Source organism: Moschus berezovskii, chromosome 22 (genome assembly GCF_049115385.1).
Source record: "Moschus berezovskii isolate FMDL1 chromosome 22, NW_MosBer_1.0, whole genome shotgun sequence".
NCBI classification, from domain to species: domain Eukaryota; kingdom Metazoa; phylum Chordata; class Mammalia; order Artiodactyla; family Moschidae; genus Moschus; species Moschus berezovskii.
The window spans coordinates 49,124,934-49,143,923 of record NC_142481.1 but is presented as its reverse complement, the minus strand read 5'-3'; the positions used below and the strand labels follow the sequence as shown (position 1 = coordinate 49,143,923).

At 58.5% G+C, this 18,990-nt stretch overlaps 2 protein-coding genes across 2 annotated transcripts; both read left to right on the top strand.

The window, feature by feature from the left end:
- Positions 1 to 144: 144 nt before the first annotated feature.
- MC1R (melanocortin 1 receptor) lies at positions 145 to 4,955 on the top strand. The gene has a single exon (XM_088830563.1). It carries the CDS (start codon positions 3,527 to 3,529, stop codon positions 4,478 to 4,480), a length of 954 nt encoding a protein of 317 aa, XP_088686689.1. The 5' UTR covers positions 145 to 3,526; the 3' UTR covers positions 4,481 to 4,955.
- Positions 4,956 to 7,178: 2,223 nt separating this feature from the next.
- Positions 7,179 to 15,845, top strand: TUBB3 (tubulin beta 3 class III). The gene is made up of 4 exons (XM_055413236.2): positions 7,179 to 7,289; positions 12,997 to 13,105; positions 13,593 to 13,703; positions 14,453 to 15,845. The coding sequence occupies exons 1-4, from the start codon at positions 7,233 to 7,235 to the stop codon at positions 15,526 to 15,528; spliced, it is 1,353 nt and encodes a 450-aa protein (XP_055269211.2). The 5' UTR covers positions 7,179 to 7,232; the 3' UTR covers positions 15,529 to 15,845.
- The last annotated feature ends 3,145 nt before the right edge of the window (positions 15,846 to 18,990 follow it).

Genomic DNA, 18,990 nt, shown 5'->3' with positions numbered 1-18,990 from the left:
CGTGAACTCTTCTTTCCCAGGGCTGCAGTCGCCGCCCCCAGCTCCCCTCATGGGCAGGACCTTGCCGCCACTGCCCTGATGCCCCTGCGGCATCACAGGGCCAGAGCCCACGCTGGCTTCAGGGGACGCGGGTGGGTGTGGAAGCCTAGAGATATGTCTTGGGAAGATTGTTTATCCTGGCAGCTCTGGGGAGTGAACGAGGCAGAGATTAGGGGGCACTTGATCTGGGGGCAAATGGCCTGAGGGGTGGAGAGGGTGAGGACCAAGACGCTGCATCCAGGATGCGTCCTAGCACTCCTGAGTGACAGCGCAGAACCACACAGGCCGCCCATGGCTGAGGATGCTGTGTGGGGGTGGAAGGATCCAGGCCACTGAGGTTGTGAGTCCCACTGGGTACTCTTGTCTGCTGAGCACCCTCCCAGCCCTGAGCTCTGCCCACAGAGGCTACCTGTGTGCTCCAGGGCAGCATCTGGGCCCCAGGCCGGTCAGTGTGGCAACAGGTGTGACCCAGTTGTCTCCCTTCAACAGCCACCCAAGTCCTGTCCATCGCCCATCTTCCAGGAAGTCCAAGGCATCCTAGTGATGTGAGCTCACCCTCCAGCCATTCCCAGGTGAGGGGCACCTGAACACCTGGCAAGGACAGGGCCCTTCAGACATGATGCTATGAGCTAAACTTCCCACCATCCACACCCAGCTCCAGAGACCAGGCCTGCCCTGGAGCCACACGGCCCCCACCAAGGTGGCCTGTGATGGTGCTGGGGATCTTCTGGGAAGGGACTTGTTCTCTGAAAATGACAGGCAAGCAAGGAGAGTTTGGTGCCCTCTTTCAACCTTAAATACATTTAGGTGGGGGTGTGACACCCAGTTGCAACCAGCAGTCCAACTTTATGGTGAAGAACCAAGGTCCTAGGATGGTGAAGCAGAGGCTGGGCCCAGACCTGCTGCCCATACAGTGCTTAGCCATGCTGCTCTGGCTGCTAGAGTTAGAGAGCCAGGGCCCTTACATCTAGACATCTGTGCTATAAAGTCTCATCTGACCACTCAGACCTTGTGTTGCTCATGGATTGCTGTTGTACTCTTCCTACCAAGTCACTCCACACCTCAGGTCCTCAGCACGAGCACCAAAGAACGGGCACACAAGCCCCTCCCTTCCCCAAGTTCAAAAGAAAATAGACAGTTCTTGAACGAAGACCCTATGGCTCAACTCCGGGCCAGACCTTCCTTAGATCTTCCTGTGGGGTGGAGTGGAGTGGGGGTGCTGGCAGCACATTCCCTGTGGCTGCCCTCGGGTGACCCCTTGAAGGCAGGCCACTCGTGTGACTGTGATTGCGTGCAGGTACCCCTCAGCTCTGCAGGCAGAGGCTCCTCAGGCTCTGGCTCCCAGGAGCTCCCTCATGGGACGAGCCTCTGTGTGCCCGGCCCTCTTCTGGTTCTGGGGTTCCCACTCAGCCTCCACATGCGGTTGGCACATGGTCTCACGTGGTGTGTCCTCTGAGGGGCGGCCATGCCCCCCGCCCCGCCTGTCTCCCCTCACTCGTTTACTCCCAGGGGCAGAGGCGGACAGGCTGCAGGGCTAGCTGTGGGTTCGCATGGATGGTTCCCAGGACCGTGACCAATCGCAGCTCGGCAGTCCTGCTGTCCCCCGCCTGCGGGTGAGCACCAGATGGGGAGTTGCGAGGCCTCCCCAGGAAGAGAGCTGTGGCTCCTGGCAAAGGCAGCCCAGTTCTCACGCCCTTTGAAGTCTCAGGCTGGGCGACTGGGGGCTGGAGAGGCACAGGCAGCTCAAAGGCCTCTTTATGGGGCAGCAATGACATGGGAGCTGGAGGCAGGATGCCACTCACCCAGTGGACTTGGTTGGTGCCTGGGGAGTCCTAGGCTCGCATGGCCGGTTCAGGGGCAAGGTCCCAGCACAGGCTTTGCCTTGGCTCTTGTGTGGTCCTCTTCTGGGCACCTTTTCTCCTTTGGGGGCTGTCCACTGGTGGGGCACCCCATGTCTGGTTCCTCTACGTGGGGGTGGGAGGCTCGTGCCTGGCCAGGAACAGGCACACAGCCCACCAGCAGGTAAAAGGGTTTCCCTGAATCTACCAAAGCTGAAAGTGTGGCTCTGACCAGGTGGTGTCACCCAGCAGCAATGTTTGTGACAAAACAGGAGCCGCCCAGATGCCCACGTGGCCAGTGCCTTGCCAACCACTGAGTGCAGCCAAGAGAGTGTCTCAGTGCTGAGTGAGGAAGGGCCCTGAGTCCTAGGGATCAGGTTCTAAAATGGCAAAAACAGCGGTCAGGGAGTGGCTGCTGGGCAGGAGGTGCCCCGGAGAGTCTGGTGTGGTCGTGTTAGGATGACTGATTATGGAGTGCTGCAGTCCCAAGGGTGCTGGGTGCGGCATGCACCAACCTGCATGTTTGTAACTTGTGTACTGTCTCTCATGCACCATGTGCTTCAATAAACAGCACCAACAGAGCCACAGAGGAGAGGGCCGTGTGAGTCCTGGAAAGGGACGGGAGGGGGACACGGGGCAGGTGCGGGCCTTGCCCGTCTGGCGGGAGGGGGAGAGACCCTGACAGACCAGCGCCTGTAGCATACCAGCCCCGTTGGCCCACCTCTGAGTCCCCCCCACCCTCCGGTGGGGCCGGCCTGTCCACCCCACCCTCCTCCTAGGAGGGTTTGTCGTCAGCACCACGCACTCCTCAGTGAGAAAGTGCTGGGGGGCTGGCACGCGGCTGCAGACAAAGGTCTGTCCTTGAAGTGGTTGCTGGCTCTGGGCCGGCCATGGTGACCTTTTGCAGAGGAAATGGGGGCTGTCAGGGAAGGACTGGCAGTCCCCCCTGCCCTGCACCCCAGGGAGAAGCCACAGTGCGGTGAAGGGGCTGGGAGTCCTTGGGTGGGGTTGCCCTCAGTCAACCTTTAACAGGAGTTGGGGTGGGGGGAGGGTGGCTATGGCCAGGGTGGGGGTTCCTGAGGCAAAATTGGATGGCTTCAGGGAGGAGGTAATGGTTTTGTGTCGGGCCTGGAAGAGGGTTGGAGGTCTCAGGAAGGTCTGCAGGCCCTCCCCCCCCAACCTGGAGTACCCCTTTGGCTGTGTAGACTGGACTGCCTCGGTCTGCCAGGCTTCCGCCTGCGCCACCTGGTGGCGGACCTCGCTGCAGCCCAGCACACGCCCATCATGTGGCCGCCCTCGGGAGGAGGGACTCCAGTGAGGACTTTAAAGATGCCAAGGAAGGCTCTGTTCTCCCTGGACCTCAGCCCACCGCGGCCCGGTAAGGCAGGAGGTCCCCACAGGGCAGGAGGAGGCAAGTGGCCTAGAAATGTCTTTCTGTGGGCAACCACACATCCAGGGAAGAGGCGGGGAGGCAGACTGAGGGCAGAAGAGCAACGCCGCGCCCAGAGGGCTGGCCCCACGAGCTTGGGGCCATGCCTGGGCCGACATTTGTCCAGCCAGGGAGGGGGGTGTGTGAGGCCCCTCCCAGGGGAGCCATGAGTTGAGCAGGACCCCGAGAGCAAGCACCCCTTCCTGCTCCCTGTGGGACGATGCCTGCGCTCAGCTCCCAGAGGCGGCTGTTGGGTTCCCTTAACTGCACGCCCCCAGCCACCCTCCCCCTCACGCTGGCCCCCAACCGGACTGGGCCCCAGTGCCTGGAGGTGTCCATCCCCGACGGGCTCTTTCTCAGTCTGGGGCTGGTGAGTCTTGTGGAGAACGTGCTGGTGGTGGCCGCCATCGCCAAGAACCGCAACCTGCACTCCCCAATGTACTGCTTCATCTGCTGCCTGGCTGTGTCCGACCTGCTGGTGAGCGTCAGCAACGTGCTAGAGACGGCAGTCATGCTGCTGCTGGAGGCCGGTGTCCTGGCCGCCCAGGCGGCCATGGTGCAGCAGCTGGACAATGTCATCGACGTGCTCATCTGTGGCTCTATGGTGTCCAGCCTCTGCTTCCTGGGTGCCATTGCTGTGGACCGCTACATCTCCATCTTCTACGCCTTGCGGTACCACAGCGTCGTGACACTGCCCCGGGCGTGGCGGATCATCACGGCCATCTGGGTGGCCAGTATCCTTACCAGCCTGCTCTTCATCACCTACTACAACCACACGGTTGTCCTGCTGTGTCTCGTCGGCTTCTTCATCGCCATGCTGGCTCTCATGGCAGTCCTGTACGTCCACATGCTGGCCCGGGCCTGCCAGCATGCCCGGGGCATCGCCCGGCTCCAGAAGAGGCAGCGCCCCCTCCATCAGGGCTTTGGCCTCAAGGGCGCTGCCACCCTCACCATTCTGCTGGGCGTCTTCTTCCTCTGCTGGGGCCCCTTCTTCCTGCACCTCTCGCTCATCGTCCTCTGCCCCCAGCACCCCACCTGTGGCTGCATCTTCAAGAACTTCAACCTCTTCCTGGCCCTCATCATCTGCAACGCCATTGTGGACCCTCTCATCTACGCCTTCCGCAGCCAGGAGCTCCGGAAGACGCTCCAAGAGGTGCTGCAGTGCTCCTGGTGAGGGTGGCGCTGCCGTCATGTGCCCCAGGCCTGTGAGGCTGGGGCAGTCCCTTGGCAAAGAGGATCGGCTAGACCATCTCTGAAGGTGAGGGTGCACAGGCCTTCGGGGCCTGAGAGGGGAATCGCAGGACTCTCCAGGAGGCTGTGCAGAATGAGGAGGCTGGGGAGAAGGTGGGGCACGGCCTCCCACACCTAGAAAGGAGGACCCCCACCCCTCCATCTGGAGACCCACTCCGGGGCCGGTGCCCACACCCCACCCCGCCCAAAGCTGTGGGAAGTGCCGCTCCAAGGACTTCATGACCAGCACAGGAGGCGGTGGGGGCCACAGTGGGGACTTCTCTCTTCTAACGCTCTGTGGTGACTGGGAGCCAGGCTCAGCCCGTCTGTCAGCAGCACATGCATTCGGCAGACACCCCAGCCAGGCCTGCACTCGGGAACCAGCGGCCAGTATGCAGGCTCCAGGGCTAGGAAGCAGTGCAGCAGTATTAATAAATGTGATGCTTGGTGCAACCTCCTTCCCATCTTTCTTGCCTCTTTCCAGAAGTTGCCTGAAGCTTGGGGCAGAGGAGTGGGGGTGTGGTGAAGAGGGGAAAGACCTAAGTCTCAGGAGCCAGTCAGAAAACATGGCTCACCTGCCCAGGTCATGAAACCACAGCTCCCAGTGTCAGAGGACTCACCTGGGGGAGGGCGAGGAGACCCCAGTCACACCCACTCCATCCTGTGTCTACATTCTGTCTGTGGTGCAAACCCCAGCTCAGAGGTCCCCCGCCCCAAGTCACCTCCATTGTGACAAGACCCTGGCACTGCCCGGCTGCCGTCAGCTTCAGCAGAGGCAGGAGCATGGTGACCCGTGTATGACTCTGGCCAGAACATGGCCCTCTCTCAGCCTCTGTATCTGCTGCAGGGTGGCCTGGAGGCTGGGGTCTACTCTTAAATTCTGTCCTGCTGGGAGAAGGATCAGTGCCCCGCCAGCCCTGGGAGGTGTGAGACAAGCTGCCCAGAAGAGGGTGTGGCTGTCCAGGGGCTACAGGGGTGTCCAAACCCCAGGGGTGTGGGCTGGGTCCTCCCTCTGCCCCCCCACCCCGTTCCTCCACAGACAGAGCATATGCTCTACCCTCTTGCTGGGACAGGCTTGTGGATGAAAAGCAGGGGTACCAGCCAGCCCTGCAGCCCCCTGGCCAGTCCCCCACCCTGGCAGCGCCACCTGACCATTGGCCTCGGGGCTGGGAGCTGGTTCCTGGCAGGGCCGGCCTTTGCTGGGAGATGGACGATGAGTCAGCCTCGAGCCAGCCTCAATTCCTCTGGGGAAGGAGGGGGAGCTGTCCTGGCCGGGAGCCATCCTGCCGGGTGGCAGGTGGGTGATGGGTCCTGCTCAACAGGGTGCGTGCGAAGCTTCTTCCTTCCAGGGAAAAGGACCCCCTGAATGGGAACAGGGAAGGGCCCCAGGCAGCTGGAAACCAACCACAGGAAACCACATCAGAGACACGTTGTGGGGGAGGGGCATCTCTTGAAAACAAAAGACCCTTTCCAGACTTGCCAAGTTGGGGAGCTTCATGAGGGGAAAGAGGGGCACCCACAAGCAGTGTGAGCACATGGGAACAGGCTACACAATGTGGCTGAGACCCTTCCAGAGGCTTTTGTCCTTGAAATGTAAGACGGGCTTTCTTGTAGATGGTTCCACTCTACCCTCTGACCTCAGGAGACTGGTGGTGTCATCCAGGGTGTGTACTGTGAGTCTCTCCTGTTCTGACAGTGACCTCTCCCGTCTGCAAACACCAACTCCTTACAGAGCCTCTCCCCACCCACTGAATTTCCTTGGCCTCATTTGGACCAAGACTCCAGGGGTACGAGTGACAGCAAGGAGTGAGTCAGACAGACACCACCCCCCAGGCTGATAGTTCTGTGTCTGGCTTGTTTGTGTCCTTATGACAATCCTGGACACCAGTGCTCACTAAGCAGCAGCTACATTCAGGTGCATGTCTGGCAGGGGTACAAACCACCCAATCGTGATAGGTCCACCTGGAATGTCCTGGCAGTGCCCTGGGGCAGCAGGGGCAGGTGGCGCCCCACTGCAGAGATGAGCAGTGACAGAACTGCCATAGGAACCCACCGCCAACTCCTGCAGCCACCGCCCTTCTGACTCAGACATCTAGGAGCCTTGCCCCAGCTTGCTTTCTTCTGGAGAGAATCTAGTGCCCGCTGCAGCCTTGCCTGCCTCCCCCACCATCAAAGGCTGCGGGCAAAGCTCAGAGTACCTGGTCTGCCCCTTCTGACAAAGGAGGGGTGCTGGGAGGCGTCCCTTCTGGCCTTCCGGTGTGGGAACATGGGGTTGGTCCCTAATCAGGTGTGCGCAAGAAAGACCCTCCTTTCTGCGCCGAGGGGTGAGGCTCCCGCTGGGGAGGGGAGCAGAGGGCAGTCGCAGCGGGGGCCAAGGGCCAAAAGGGGCTTCTATTGTCCTCCCTGGAGCTCACCAGCCCCGCCTTCCGGATGCGCGGAGCCCGGAGACCCGGTGGCGGAGGGAGGCGGCGCCGCCGCAGCGCCCGGTCGAGCGGGGATGCGCGGCGCGGATGCTTGCTGCAGCCGGTGCCGCAGTCTTCGGCGGCGCCCCGGGATTGGCCGCGCGCGATGACGCCGGGCCGGGCGAGGCGGGCGGGGCCCCGCCTATAAGAGCGGGCGGCGGGGGCGGCAGAGCCTCCGCAGCCAGCTGCAGCCGGTCCGCTCGCGTCTCGCAGCCGCCCGCCATAGCACCGAGCATGAGGGAGATCGTGCACATCCAGGCCGGCCAGTGCGGCAACCAGATCGGGGCCAAGGTGAGGCTGCGCGGTCCCGTGTGCCGGGCCCCGCACTGGGCGCGTGTCCCGCTTCCCCAGCGCGCCTCCCGCGTCCCCAGCGCGAGCGGGTCCCGGGGTAGAGAAGCAGCGGGGAGGCGTTGTGTGCGCACAGCGGCACCCCAAGCCTGGCTCACCACTGCGAAACCTAGGAGGAACGGACTGGATCGCCCCCGCTGCCAGCGGGCGGCCGGGACGCCGGGTCGCCCCTCCGCCACTACCACCCCGGCCTTTCCGCTGCCCCGCCCGGGTTACCTCGGGCCTGCCGGAGGCACAGAGCAGGTCAGCGGCTCCTACTCTCCAGCCCCCGGCCGCTGCAGGTGCAAGTGGAAGGCGCTGGCTGGGCGTGGCCCTCTTCTCTGGGGTCGCAACTCGGCCTCGGGCGAGATGGGTGGGGTGGACAGGCTCGGGTGGGGCTTCCCCCAAAGCCATAACGATTCCCTCTGCCCTCCCACGCCAGGAGCTTGATGTCCCCCGAACGTTCAGAGCCGCCCCCATTCCCCCATCTAGCTTTGACAACCCTCAGCTCCCTGGCCCCACCCTGTTCCTTTGTTGGGGAAGGAACTGTGCCCGGACTCAGAATGACCTTGGTCCAGGACTGGGCTCTCTCTCTGCGTAGCACCGCCCGGGCCACCCCTCCCCCAACCCCACTTAAGGACGGCAGGTCTAGGGGTCGGTGGTGGGAACAAAGCCTGGCTGGAGGGGCGCGGTCCAGAGCTGCTTCCCCGCTAGGCCCCTCCCCTCCATTGTTAGCCCCCTTCACAGATGTCGGGATTGAGGCGCGCAGGCCCCGTTCCCCCAAGCCCCCAACCCAGGAGGCAGGTGTCGTATCCCCAGGTCCAGAGACGCTGTTCCTTGCCCAAGGTCACACAGCAAGTGGAGACAGAGCCTCTCCGCCCTCCCGCTCTCGGTCCCTGCAGGTGCCCACCCAGCACAAGGTTCAGGTTGGGTGGGTGGGGCCTGCTGCCCTTTGTCAGCACCAAGGCCAGGGGCCCAGCGGGGTTGGTGTAGAGCAGGTTCCCCAAGGAGAAAGTGGGAGGAGATAGGTCCTGGAGGGAAAGGGACCAGGAAAGCCTTCCTCCGGAGGCTGTTGCCATGGAAACCAGGCAAGAACAAAAAGCTAATTACAACAGGGCTGGGGCAGCCACGTGGCTGACATGTAAATTGCAACTTGGGCTCTAGGGTGGTGGCGCCTCAGATGGGGGGAGGGCATGGTGGGAAGACACCCTAATCACTGAGGAGACAGCTGTGCCTGCCCGAGGAAGGGAGTTGGGGGAGGGGAGGCCTGGGGGACCAAGGCCTCAAATTAAATCAGACCTCTGGGGACCGTCACTGACAGATGCCCTGGCCGGGCAGGAGGGGCCAGAGACTCATTACTGTGGCCACAGGGGCCAGGCCTGCCCTGAGCATCTGCTCTTCTGAGGGTCAGGGGTCACTGACGGGAAGGAGGGCAACCCGGTTCCATCGTCAGCCTGGGGAAGTGTTGGTCGGGTTGCTCTGTTTCCTTCTGCGGCTGCACGGGCACCGATCGGGCAAAGGCAGGTTCATGCCCAGCTGCAGCCCCAAGGGGCGGGGTGGGGTGGAGTAGGGGTGGGCCGGGGGACAGAGGCAGCTGCCTGAGTGCTGGGCAGTGTCCTCTGCGGAGATTTTTTTCCTGCTTCAAGTTCGGTGTCCTTTGGGGTTTCCTCATTACTTCTTATTAATTTGAGGTTAATTTCCTTAACTCTTGTTTGTTTTAAAAAGTAGTATCTGATGCTTTTTAACAGTACAAAAGAGAAGTGGGTTTGGGAGGAGGGGAAGCAGTGAGCAAAGGAGGCAGTCAAGTGGTTTCCTTCTGGACCCCCTGCCCTGGAGCACCTAGTCAACCAAGCTGGAAGAGCTCAAAGCCCGGCGGGGGCATTTGCCTGCACAGGCGCTCAACAGCGGCCTGTGGACAGGGTCCACAGACAGGGTCTGCTCCCACACAGGTGTGGGTTCTTGGCGGAGGGAGACCAAACTTTTCCCGCCGGTTGCCAGCGGCCGCTGACTGGTGGGGGCGGGGGGGGGGTGCCGCCAGGTAGGCTGTTACCCTACTTGGGGGCAGGATGCCTGCTATGGGGAGGGTCCTGGCTGCGGGTGGGGTCGGGATGGGAGGGATTATGGAGGGAGGAGGGGAAGTCTGGGCGATCAGGGCTAGGAGAGAATGCGAGAGCATTTATGACAGTGACCACTACGTGTTGGGCACTGTGCCAGGTGCGTCCCGCACTGCGCCTCTCGAGGTTGCGGTGAGACAGGGTGCTGCCCTCCCCGCAGGGCACGGGTGTGAATCCAGGCCTGTGTAGGCACATCAGGATGGGCGGGGAGCCCCCAGTCCCCACCACGGGATGAGGAGTCAGGGTACCCCACCCCCCTCGCCTAGGGGGTAGGGCAGTCCCAGAGCCTTTGTCTGCCCCCCCCTCCTTGACCGCTGGGCGGAGACTCGGAGAGACGGCCCTGGCCCTGACAACCAATGGGAGGAGGGAGTTTCTGGTTTCCGACCCCACCCCCACACGCCCACTGCTGCTGTGCTCCTGGTGGGGAAGGGCGTGGAGTCCTAGAGGGGCTTAAGCCCGGGAGTCGGCCAGCCCACCCTCTGGAGACTCACACGCAGCTTACTTTGGGCTCTTCTGTGTGCGCCCCTCTGCCTCCACGCCCCAGATGTGGGCGCGGCGACCGTCAGCACCACGGACAGCGCCGCGGGAGTTACAATTGCGCGTGTGAAATAGGAGCCTGGCCTGGGCCCTGGGGTCCACGCGCCACTTCTCATCTGTGGTGATGATCATAATCATTAATTTATAATATAGTATTTTGTTGTTTATTAATGTTATATAATACATGTAATACATTCTGCTAAGTTTTTATTAATAATATTTTAAATTACAATTTATATTCGTTTTAACTGCTAAAGCTATTATTCACATATGTCCCTTCTAAGAAGTTGAAGCATTGCAGATAAGGCTAAAGTGCCTGTTTAAGCACACCCCCCCCCCGGTGGTCCCCCTCTTCTGGGTGGAGCAAGTTTTTTTCCCTTATTCTAGTCCATTTTCTGTGCATATGCACCTATGCATAAGAGTTACAGCATCTGTTGTGAGGTGCCCGTTTTTACCCTGAATATCCTTGCCATGTGCCTTTCCCCCCAAGGATGTGCCTTGGAGATCTGCTCATACCAGTGATGATCTTTTATTGTGCCACAATATTCCAAAATATATTGATTTTTTAAAGTACTTTTTATTTTATCAGTGAATGTGTGTGGGTTGCTCAGTCATGTCTATTTGTGACCCAATGGACTGTAGCTCAATAGTCTCCTCTGTTAGGAGGAGAATTCTCCAGGCAAGAATACTGTAGTGGGTTGCCATTCCCTTCTCCAGGGGATCTTCCCAACCCAGGGATTGTACCTTGGCCTTCTGCATTGCAAGCAGGTTCCTTACCCTCTGAGCCACTTGCGAAGTCCTTATCAGTGAATAAGGCTTGACAAACTTAAATAGCAACCTAAGGACTTTTAACTTGGTGAGACTAACATTTGCTGAATGCTTTCATTTGTCAGGCCTTGAGGTGGCCACTTGAAGTGAGTACTGTCATCATGTCTACTTTACAGATGAGAAAATGGAGGTCCTGAGAGGCGGCACTCACTCTGGTCTATTGCCTTCAGGAAGCCTATGCATTTCATACATAAGTTCCAGAGAACTCTCCAAAGATGTATTGGTGGCTGGGCGACTGAGTCAGTCTCTGCCGCCCCCTCACTTGTCATCTCAAGCTCATTCCTTCTCCACAAGGGTTGTGGATGTCCCAGGGCTGTGGGGCCAAGGTCCTGGAGCCAAGCAGTGACTTAAAGCTCTGATCAGGCCCAGAAGGCCTCAGTGACACCTCTGATTACAGCATTGCTGCTGCTAAATCACTTCAGTCATGTTTTACAGCATTAACACATACCTAATGCAGGGAGCGGAGAAGGCAATGGCACCCCACTCCAGTACTCTTGCCTGGAGAATCCCATGGATGGAGGAGCCTGGAAGGCTGCAGTCCATGGGGTCGCTGAGGGTCAGACATGACTGAGTGACTTCACTTTCATGCATTGGAGAAGGAAATGGCAACCCACTCCAGTGTTCTTGCCTGAAGAATCCCAGGGATGGGGGAGCCTGGTGGGCTGCCACCTATGGGGTCGCACAGAGTTGGACACGACTGAAGTGACTTAGCAGCAGCAGCAGCAATGCAGGGAGAAAGAAGAAAATTTATCAGTGACACAGATCACAAAGACCAGCTGAGAACTGATCTTTGTCAACAGTCTCTTTGGGTGAACTGCCAAGATTCCTCTGTGCATTTGATAATAATGACTCTTCATACTTTTTGGATTTTAAATTTTTAAAGTCTTTTAATTTTTAATATTTTTTTAAATTTGGTTGTACTGGGTCTTAGTTGCGGCATGTAGGATCTAAGTTCCCTGACTAGGGATCAAACCCTGGGCTCCTGCATTGGGAGTGCAGAGTGTTAGCCACTGGGCCACCAGGGAGGTCCCTAAAATTAAAAAAAAAAAAGTTTAAAAAAATTTAACTAATCTTTTTCTTTTCTTTTGAGAAGTTAACATGTGCACATGATAAAAATTAAAAACCACCAAAGAGTGTGCAAGGCGAATGCCTCTCCTCCCAACCAGGACCAGGCTTCCCTTGTGGCCCAGCAGATAAAGAATCTGCCTGCAATGCCAAGACCTGGGTTCAATCCCTGCGTTGGGAAGATCCCTTGGTTCTAGAAGGAAATGGCAACCAGTATTCTTGCTTAGAGAATCCTGTAGATGGAGGAGCCTGGCAGGCTACAGTCCATGGGGTCACAGAGAGTCAGATATGACTGAGTGACTAAACAACAACAAACCCCATACAGCATTCCCCATCCACAGAATAACTGGATTTATTCTCACAGCAATCAGACTTCATCTTCAGGCCTTGGGCCTTCAGACTCAAGGCCCTGAGACACAGAAGCTTCAGGGCTTGGCCAAGGTCATGCTGGGAAGGGGTGGTCCAACTTGCAAGCGAGACCCTATCCTGCCTTAGTCCTGAGAGAAGCGATGTGGGTTCTGCCCAGGGCAAACAGGGCAGATTACAGTGCTGTGAGTGAGCCCTTGAAACTGGGGCTGCACAATCTCAGCTCAGACAGGCTGGGTGAGCCCAGGCGAGTCACTCCCCATGCAGGGCCCCTGTGGGCTGAGGCTGCTACTGTGGGCTGCTTCCAGGCCCTGGCACTGGATGGCCTATGCTTGACACTGAGGGTTTTGCATATCCTAGACCCGGTCTCCATCACTTACCTTTCTGGGCCACAGTTTTCTCATCTGAAAAGAGGGAAAAAAAAAAACAAAAACCCAGGTGGGTGTTTGTTACTAACCCCCTCATGGAGAAGTGGACCTTCAAGGCCCCTGTCAGCAAGTGCAGAGCTGGGTCTGGGGCCCAGGTCTGTGTCAATTGGGCACCGATCCACCCTGAGGGCTCTGGTCTCCACGGACATGCATATTTTTTATTATGACAGTTCTCTTGATGACAGAACTTGGGGCTCTTTTTCAAAGTCACTCAAAGGGACTAGTGCAGGCTTTGGGTCCACACCCCTCATTTTGTACCAGGGCCTTGAGGCTACTGGAGGGCGGGCTTTGCCAGGGGTCATGACCACCAACTGGCCCTTCCTTTCCCTGCAGTTCTGGGAGGTCATCAGCGATGAACACGGGATTGACCCCAGTGGCAATTATGTGGGCGACTCGGACCTGCAGCTGGAGCGCATCAGTGTCTACTACAACGAGGCTTCTTGTGAGTCCCCCTCCTTGACTGGGTGGGGGTGGGGTGGGGGCCCTGACTGCTGGGTTCCAGCATGCCTGCCTTCCTTCCCTTGGCTGGCAGGTGTAACTGGAGACTAACAGAGTAAAACAAGGAATCCTAGTTACTGTAGTGAGATGCAAGTGTGTTTAATGGTCATGAGACACACGTAGGGGAATGACCAGGGCTGGGCAGGGTCCCAAAGACCCTTCAGGAGGCCCTGGAGCGTCCAGAGAAGGGGTTATCTGGAAAGGTCAGGCAGGGGCCATTCAGAAGCTGGTGTGAAATGGTGCCCTCAGGGACACCTGCCCATGTCCAGGTGTCAACCATGACCCCCTTGTCACATGTGATCCCTGCCTCTCTGATCCCAGAATCTAAGCTTTTAGGTGAGAGCACAAGGCTGGCAGGCCAGGGAAGGATTTAGGAAGCAGAAGGGGTGCCTGGCTTCTGTGATCCATGTAACCCACCCCTCTCCTCTCAGCACACAAATATGTGCCTCGGGCCATCCTGGTGGACCTCGAGCCTGGAACCATGGACAGCGTCCGGTCTGGAGCCTTTGGGCACCTCTTTAGGCCTGACAACTTCATCTTTGGTAAGTTTCCCCTGTCCCTTCTCATGGTGGACCCCACCACCAGCAAACCCAGATCAACAGAAACAAGGGCAGAGTTACCTCTGCCCACAACGCTGCAGAGCATCACTGAGCTCCCCGATTTGCAGCGAAAGAGTCCCAGAGAAAGAGTTCTGTTCAGGAAATAGACACTTGTGATTTCAAGCAGTGCAGTATGTGCAACAGAGCTTACAGGATGTTAGAGACCTGGGAGGGGTCTCCAGAGCACACCAGCTCATGAGCACACTGCCTTGCTGTGGTCAGGGGTCGCCAGTCCTCATGCCCGTGACGGTGACAGGGTGGAGGGCCTCACCCCACCTTCTCCTCCTAGAGCTCAGCACCTGATGCATGGGCATGACCCCCATCCCTATCCTGGGCTGCTAGGCACTCAGGGTTGTAGTTTACCCTTCCAGCACAGCGGGGTTGAGGGTGCGTGGACCGGAGGGCTGGGTGGACCAATTCTGCTAAGAGGTCCTCCTGAGGCAGAGCAGAAGCAGAAGCTCCAGAAGCTGTGTCTGTGTCCAAATACCACAGCACTAGGTGCCAGGGGCGACATCCCCAACACACAATGTCACTGGCATGAAGAGCCATGGAAGTGAGAGTTGCATGCCCCCACTTCATGGAGGGCAAAACAGGCACCAAGCTGCTTCCTTGGCTGCTCTCTGGGGTGGGCTGTTCAGGCAGGTGCTGGAGCTGTGACCCTGTCTGTATCCCCCCTGCCCTCCCCACCACAGGTCAGAGTGGGGCTGGCAACAACTGGGCCAAGGGCCATTACACGGAGGGAGCCGAGCTGGTGGACTCGGTCCTGGATGTGGTGCGGAAGGAGTGTGAGAACTGCGACTGCCTGCAGGGCTTCCAGCTGACCCACTCCCTGGGTGGTGGCACAGGCTCGGGCATGGGCACACTGCTCATCAGCAAGGTCCGCGAGGAGTACCCTGACCGCATCATGAACACCTTCAGCGTGGTGCCCTCACCCAAGGTGTCAGACACGGTGGTGGAGCCCTACAATGCCACGCTGTCCATCCACCAGCTGGTGGAGAACACGGACGAGACCTACTGCATCGACAACGAGGCGCTGTATGACATCTGCTTCCGCACCCTCAAGCTGGCCACGCCCACCTACGGGGACCTCAACCACTTGGTGTCAGCCACCATGAGCGGGGTCACCACTTCCCTGCGCTTCCCGGGCCAGCTCAATGCCGACCTACGCAAGCTGGCCGTGAACATGGTGCCCTTCCCGCGCCTGCATTTCTTCATGCCCGGCTTTGCCCCGCTCACTGCCCGTGGCAGCCAGCAGTACCGGGCACTGACCGTCCCCGAGCTCACCCAGCAGATGTTCGATGCCAAGAACATGATGGCGGCCTGTGATCCGCGCCACGGCCGCTACCTGACCGTGGCAACCGTCTTCCGAGGCCGCATGTCCATGAAGGAGGTGGACGAGCAGATGCTGGCCATCCAGAGCAAGAACAGCAGCTACTTCGTGGAGTGGATCCCCAACAATGTGAAGGTGGCCGTGTGTGACATACCACCCCGCGGGCTGAAGATGTCCTCCACCTTCATCGGCAATAGCACGGCCATCCAGGAGCTGTTCAAGCGCATCTCAGAGCAGTTCACGGCCATGTTCCGGCGCAAGGCCTTCCTGCACTGGTACACGGGCGAGGGCATGGACGAGATGGAGTTCACCGAGGCTGAGAGCAACATGAATGACCTGGTATCCGAGTACCAGCAGTACCAGGACGCCACGGCCGAGGAGGAGGGCGAGATGTACGAAGACGATGAGGAGGAATCCGAGGCCCAGGGTCCCAAGTGAAGCCAGCTGAAGGGGTGGGACGCGGCCGCGGCCAGGACCAAGTGGTCTGTCCCCCGAGCCATGTAGCCACTGACACCCCCAATCTCACCCCTATGAGGTTCAGTCATGTCACCCTGGGGCTCCCGAGTGTTTTTCCTCCAGTATTTACAGTATCCCTGCCCTGCGTGAGTTCTCAGCTATCTTCCGCCTTAGGTCAAATCCGTTTCCTGTCTCTGCTTTATTGTTAGCTCCAGGCCTGATGTTTCATGTTTTTTGTTGTTGTTTTTTTTTTTACTGGTTTCTGTTTATATTTGGGGGGATATTTAATAAATTTATTGCTGTCAGATACCCATGCCTGGTGCTGGAGTTTTCCTCTTTTTCTAGAAAGATGGGACCAGAAGAGGTAAGGAGGGCAGACGGGGAGGCCTGGTGGAGGCAGGACAAGTGACAAGTGGGAGGGGTTGAGACGGGCCTGTGCTTGGAAACTGCAGGTGTCTCAAGGTGCTGCCCATGGCAGGGGAGCTGCTGGCAGTGGTGTTGTGGGAGATGGCCATGCCTGGAGGAGTCTCATCCTCGAACCCCAGATGGGCTCTCAGGCAGCTCAGGACAACCCTCCAGGGTGACTCATGCTGGAGAGCTTTCCCCTGGCTGCTCTGTGTGCCAGACGTTAGAGGCAGGCGGCTGAGACCCAAACGAGTGTGAGGAAGTAAGGAGCTTGAGGATTCCCTCAGAAAATGTGGTGTGTTGGAAAGTGAGGGGCTTGAACCCCGGGGAAGGGCTGGTTGGGTCAGCAAGCTGTGGCCACTGCACCTGGGTGCAGGGGTGCTAGGAGCGAAGTTCTGGCCCCACATGCCTTGTGGAGATCATTTCCGTGACTACAGGGCACCCAGAATCCCACAGATAAGGGCAAATCTGGCGACCCCCTCCTCCTACAGAGAGAGAAGTGGAACCCAGCATTGCGGTCTGCCTGGAGCCCAGGTGAGCATGCACAGAGCTGAACGAGCCTCAGCCCTGGTGCCCTGGGCCTCCTCATACCCCATCCCTACAAGTCAGGACACCCCTGCATGCCCCCCTCCTGGGTGGGTACCTGAGCAAAGAGAGACTGAGGGGGCCGATCTGGACCGGGGAACAGAAGCCCCGAGAGGGCCCGCATCCTGGGCTTGGGCAGGAGCAGATGCTCTGGACACCTGCTCTGTGCTGGGTGGCTTGAAGTCCACTGCACTGCTGGCTCTGGAGGTGGTCAGCTTTCAGCGTGTGAGCCTGTGCAGGGCCCTCTGACCCCACCTTCACAAGGCTGCAGCCTCTGCGCTGTTGGGGGGAAGAGTGTCCACAGCTCAGGTTCTCCAGGCTCTGTGATCCTCAGAGGGTTGAGTCACCCAACGAGTGTTGACAGGGGTGCCCCAGGCTCCTGATATCCCAGTGCTCATGCTGGGCTCTGGGTCCATCATGGTCTTGTGGGGTCTCTCCTGAGGGTTTAACCTTCACACTGAGGCCATCAGTTTCCCCGGCAAGAAGTGGGACTCAGAGGAGCATCTGCCAGTTGGCAGGTAGCACAGCAGTAGGCCGGCCCAGGCCGTGTGTCTCTACTTCGCTCAGATGGCCGCAATCACATGTCCCTCCTGAGCACCTGCACGGTGAGAACTTCAACCTGGCTCAGGTCACACAGATGAAGCTGGCCTCCTGGGGCCAGCCCGCCTTCTCCTCTGGACCACACCCACTCCAGCCCTTGTGGGGGAGAGTCCTCTCTTTGTCCTTCCTCCAGCCCCTCTCCCTCCCCCTGCCAAGTCCCTCAGCCCTACCCCTTGAGGCTCCAGCCCCCTTTCTGATGAGAGGCCTTTTAGTTCTCTCCTGTGTTCCTCAGTCATAGCCTCACTCCTCACCCTCACAGCACAGGTGTGGTGGAGCAGACACAGCCCTGAGCGAGGTGAATGGCTGTGCTCCACGTCACTGCATTTCGGAGAGGTTTGCTGCGCACCTGCAGTTAGGAACACACATGGAAAGTGGCTGGGATGGCATGTGGCCCGTAACAAGAGCCCCAAATGTTAGTGCTCATTTACCCGTGACTATTGCTGAGGGGTGTGTATTTGCAGGCACACCTGGACAAGAGGGGGACAGCCCACTCAGGGGTTACTCTGTTTCACCTGAGCCTCCCAGAGGGCTCTGACCAGTCCAGCACCATGCAGTGTTGACAGCAGGTGCTCTTGGGCGGCCTTTGATGCCACCTGCCTCCTTGGCTATTTGCCTTCAGATCGGTCTGTCCCTTTCAGCCTGGTGATGGGCCAGGGGTGTCCAGACCTGGGCACACTCCTATTCTGGCCCAGCACCCTCAGCCTGGCATGCGGAGCTGCTCAGGGGCCAGCAGATGGCCTCACACCCAGGAGCAGGGCAGCCAAAGCAAATCCAGGATGCCCAGTCACATTGGGATTTCAGATGAAGAACAAATAGCATCCTTTCTGGGGACATGTTTGTACCAAGAGGTTATTCCTCAGTTATAAGACTGGGGTAATCCTAGGCCTGGGGCTGGCCAGCCCTGCACTGGACCTGTTCTGGGGGCCCAGCTGCCTTGAACTCATCATCCACTATGTTACACATCCCCACAGACTTGTGAGGTGGATGCTTCCGAGGAAGAGGCTGAAGACTAGAGATAGACAAAGCTGCCCCAAGACCCCAGCTGCTGGGGGCAGGAACACAGGAGGATACTGGAGTTGTCACTGTTCCCACCACTGTAGGGACCACAGCAGATGTGAAGGGGGACAGTGAGTGTGGGATGCAGATGACCCTCAACTCTGCCACACCACCTGGCAGGGCACATCCCCTTTTTAGGGCAGTTTCTCCAGTGGAAAAGGACATGTCCTAATCATATTTTGGGAGTTGAAATTCCAGATGGACTCACTGCAAAGAAAATATCTTGCTTGGATAATAATAAATGACCAGGTGCACATATGAGTGTGATAAAACCCAGCATGCCGACTGGATGTGGAATTTGCTGCCAGCATGAGTGTGGGGGGGATGGGGGTGGTAGTCCTCCCGAAGAGGATGGACTGGAGTTACAGGGGGTCCTGGATAGAGTCAGGCAGAGCTGAAGGGAATTGAGTCACCATGGGTGGGGTATGAAGGCACCCTCCTTGGACCAGGACCCTGACATGGATGGGAATCTGCTCCCTGGAGTGATGCTGAGCCCAGGTACAATGGGGACATGGGTGTGTGTGCTTCTGTGTGTTTCCCTGTCTCCTTCTCCAAAGGCCGTGGGAGGAGGGCTGTATTCTCCTCCAGCAGGAGCCGTTTATAAGGTAGCTTAGTGTCTCCCCAAGATTCCCACACTTTCCAGCACGTTTACAAGGGCCACTCCTGAACATTCCCCCAACTGTCCCCCACCTCCCTCATTCTTACCCTGGGGAGCGTTGGGGAGTGAGAACTTGTCAGCTACCTTGTCATCCTGTTTATTTTCTTGCTGTGCCTCACGTCTCTTACTGATGTGCATCT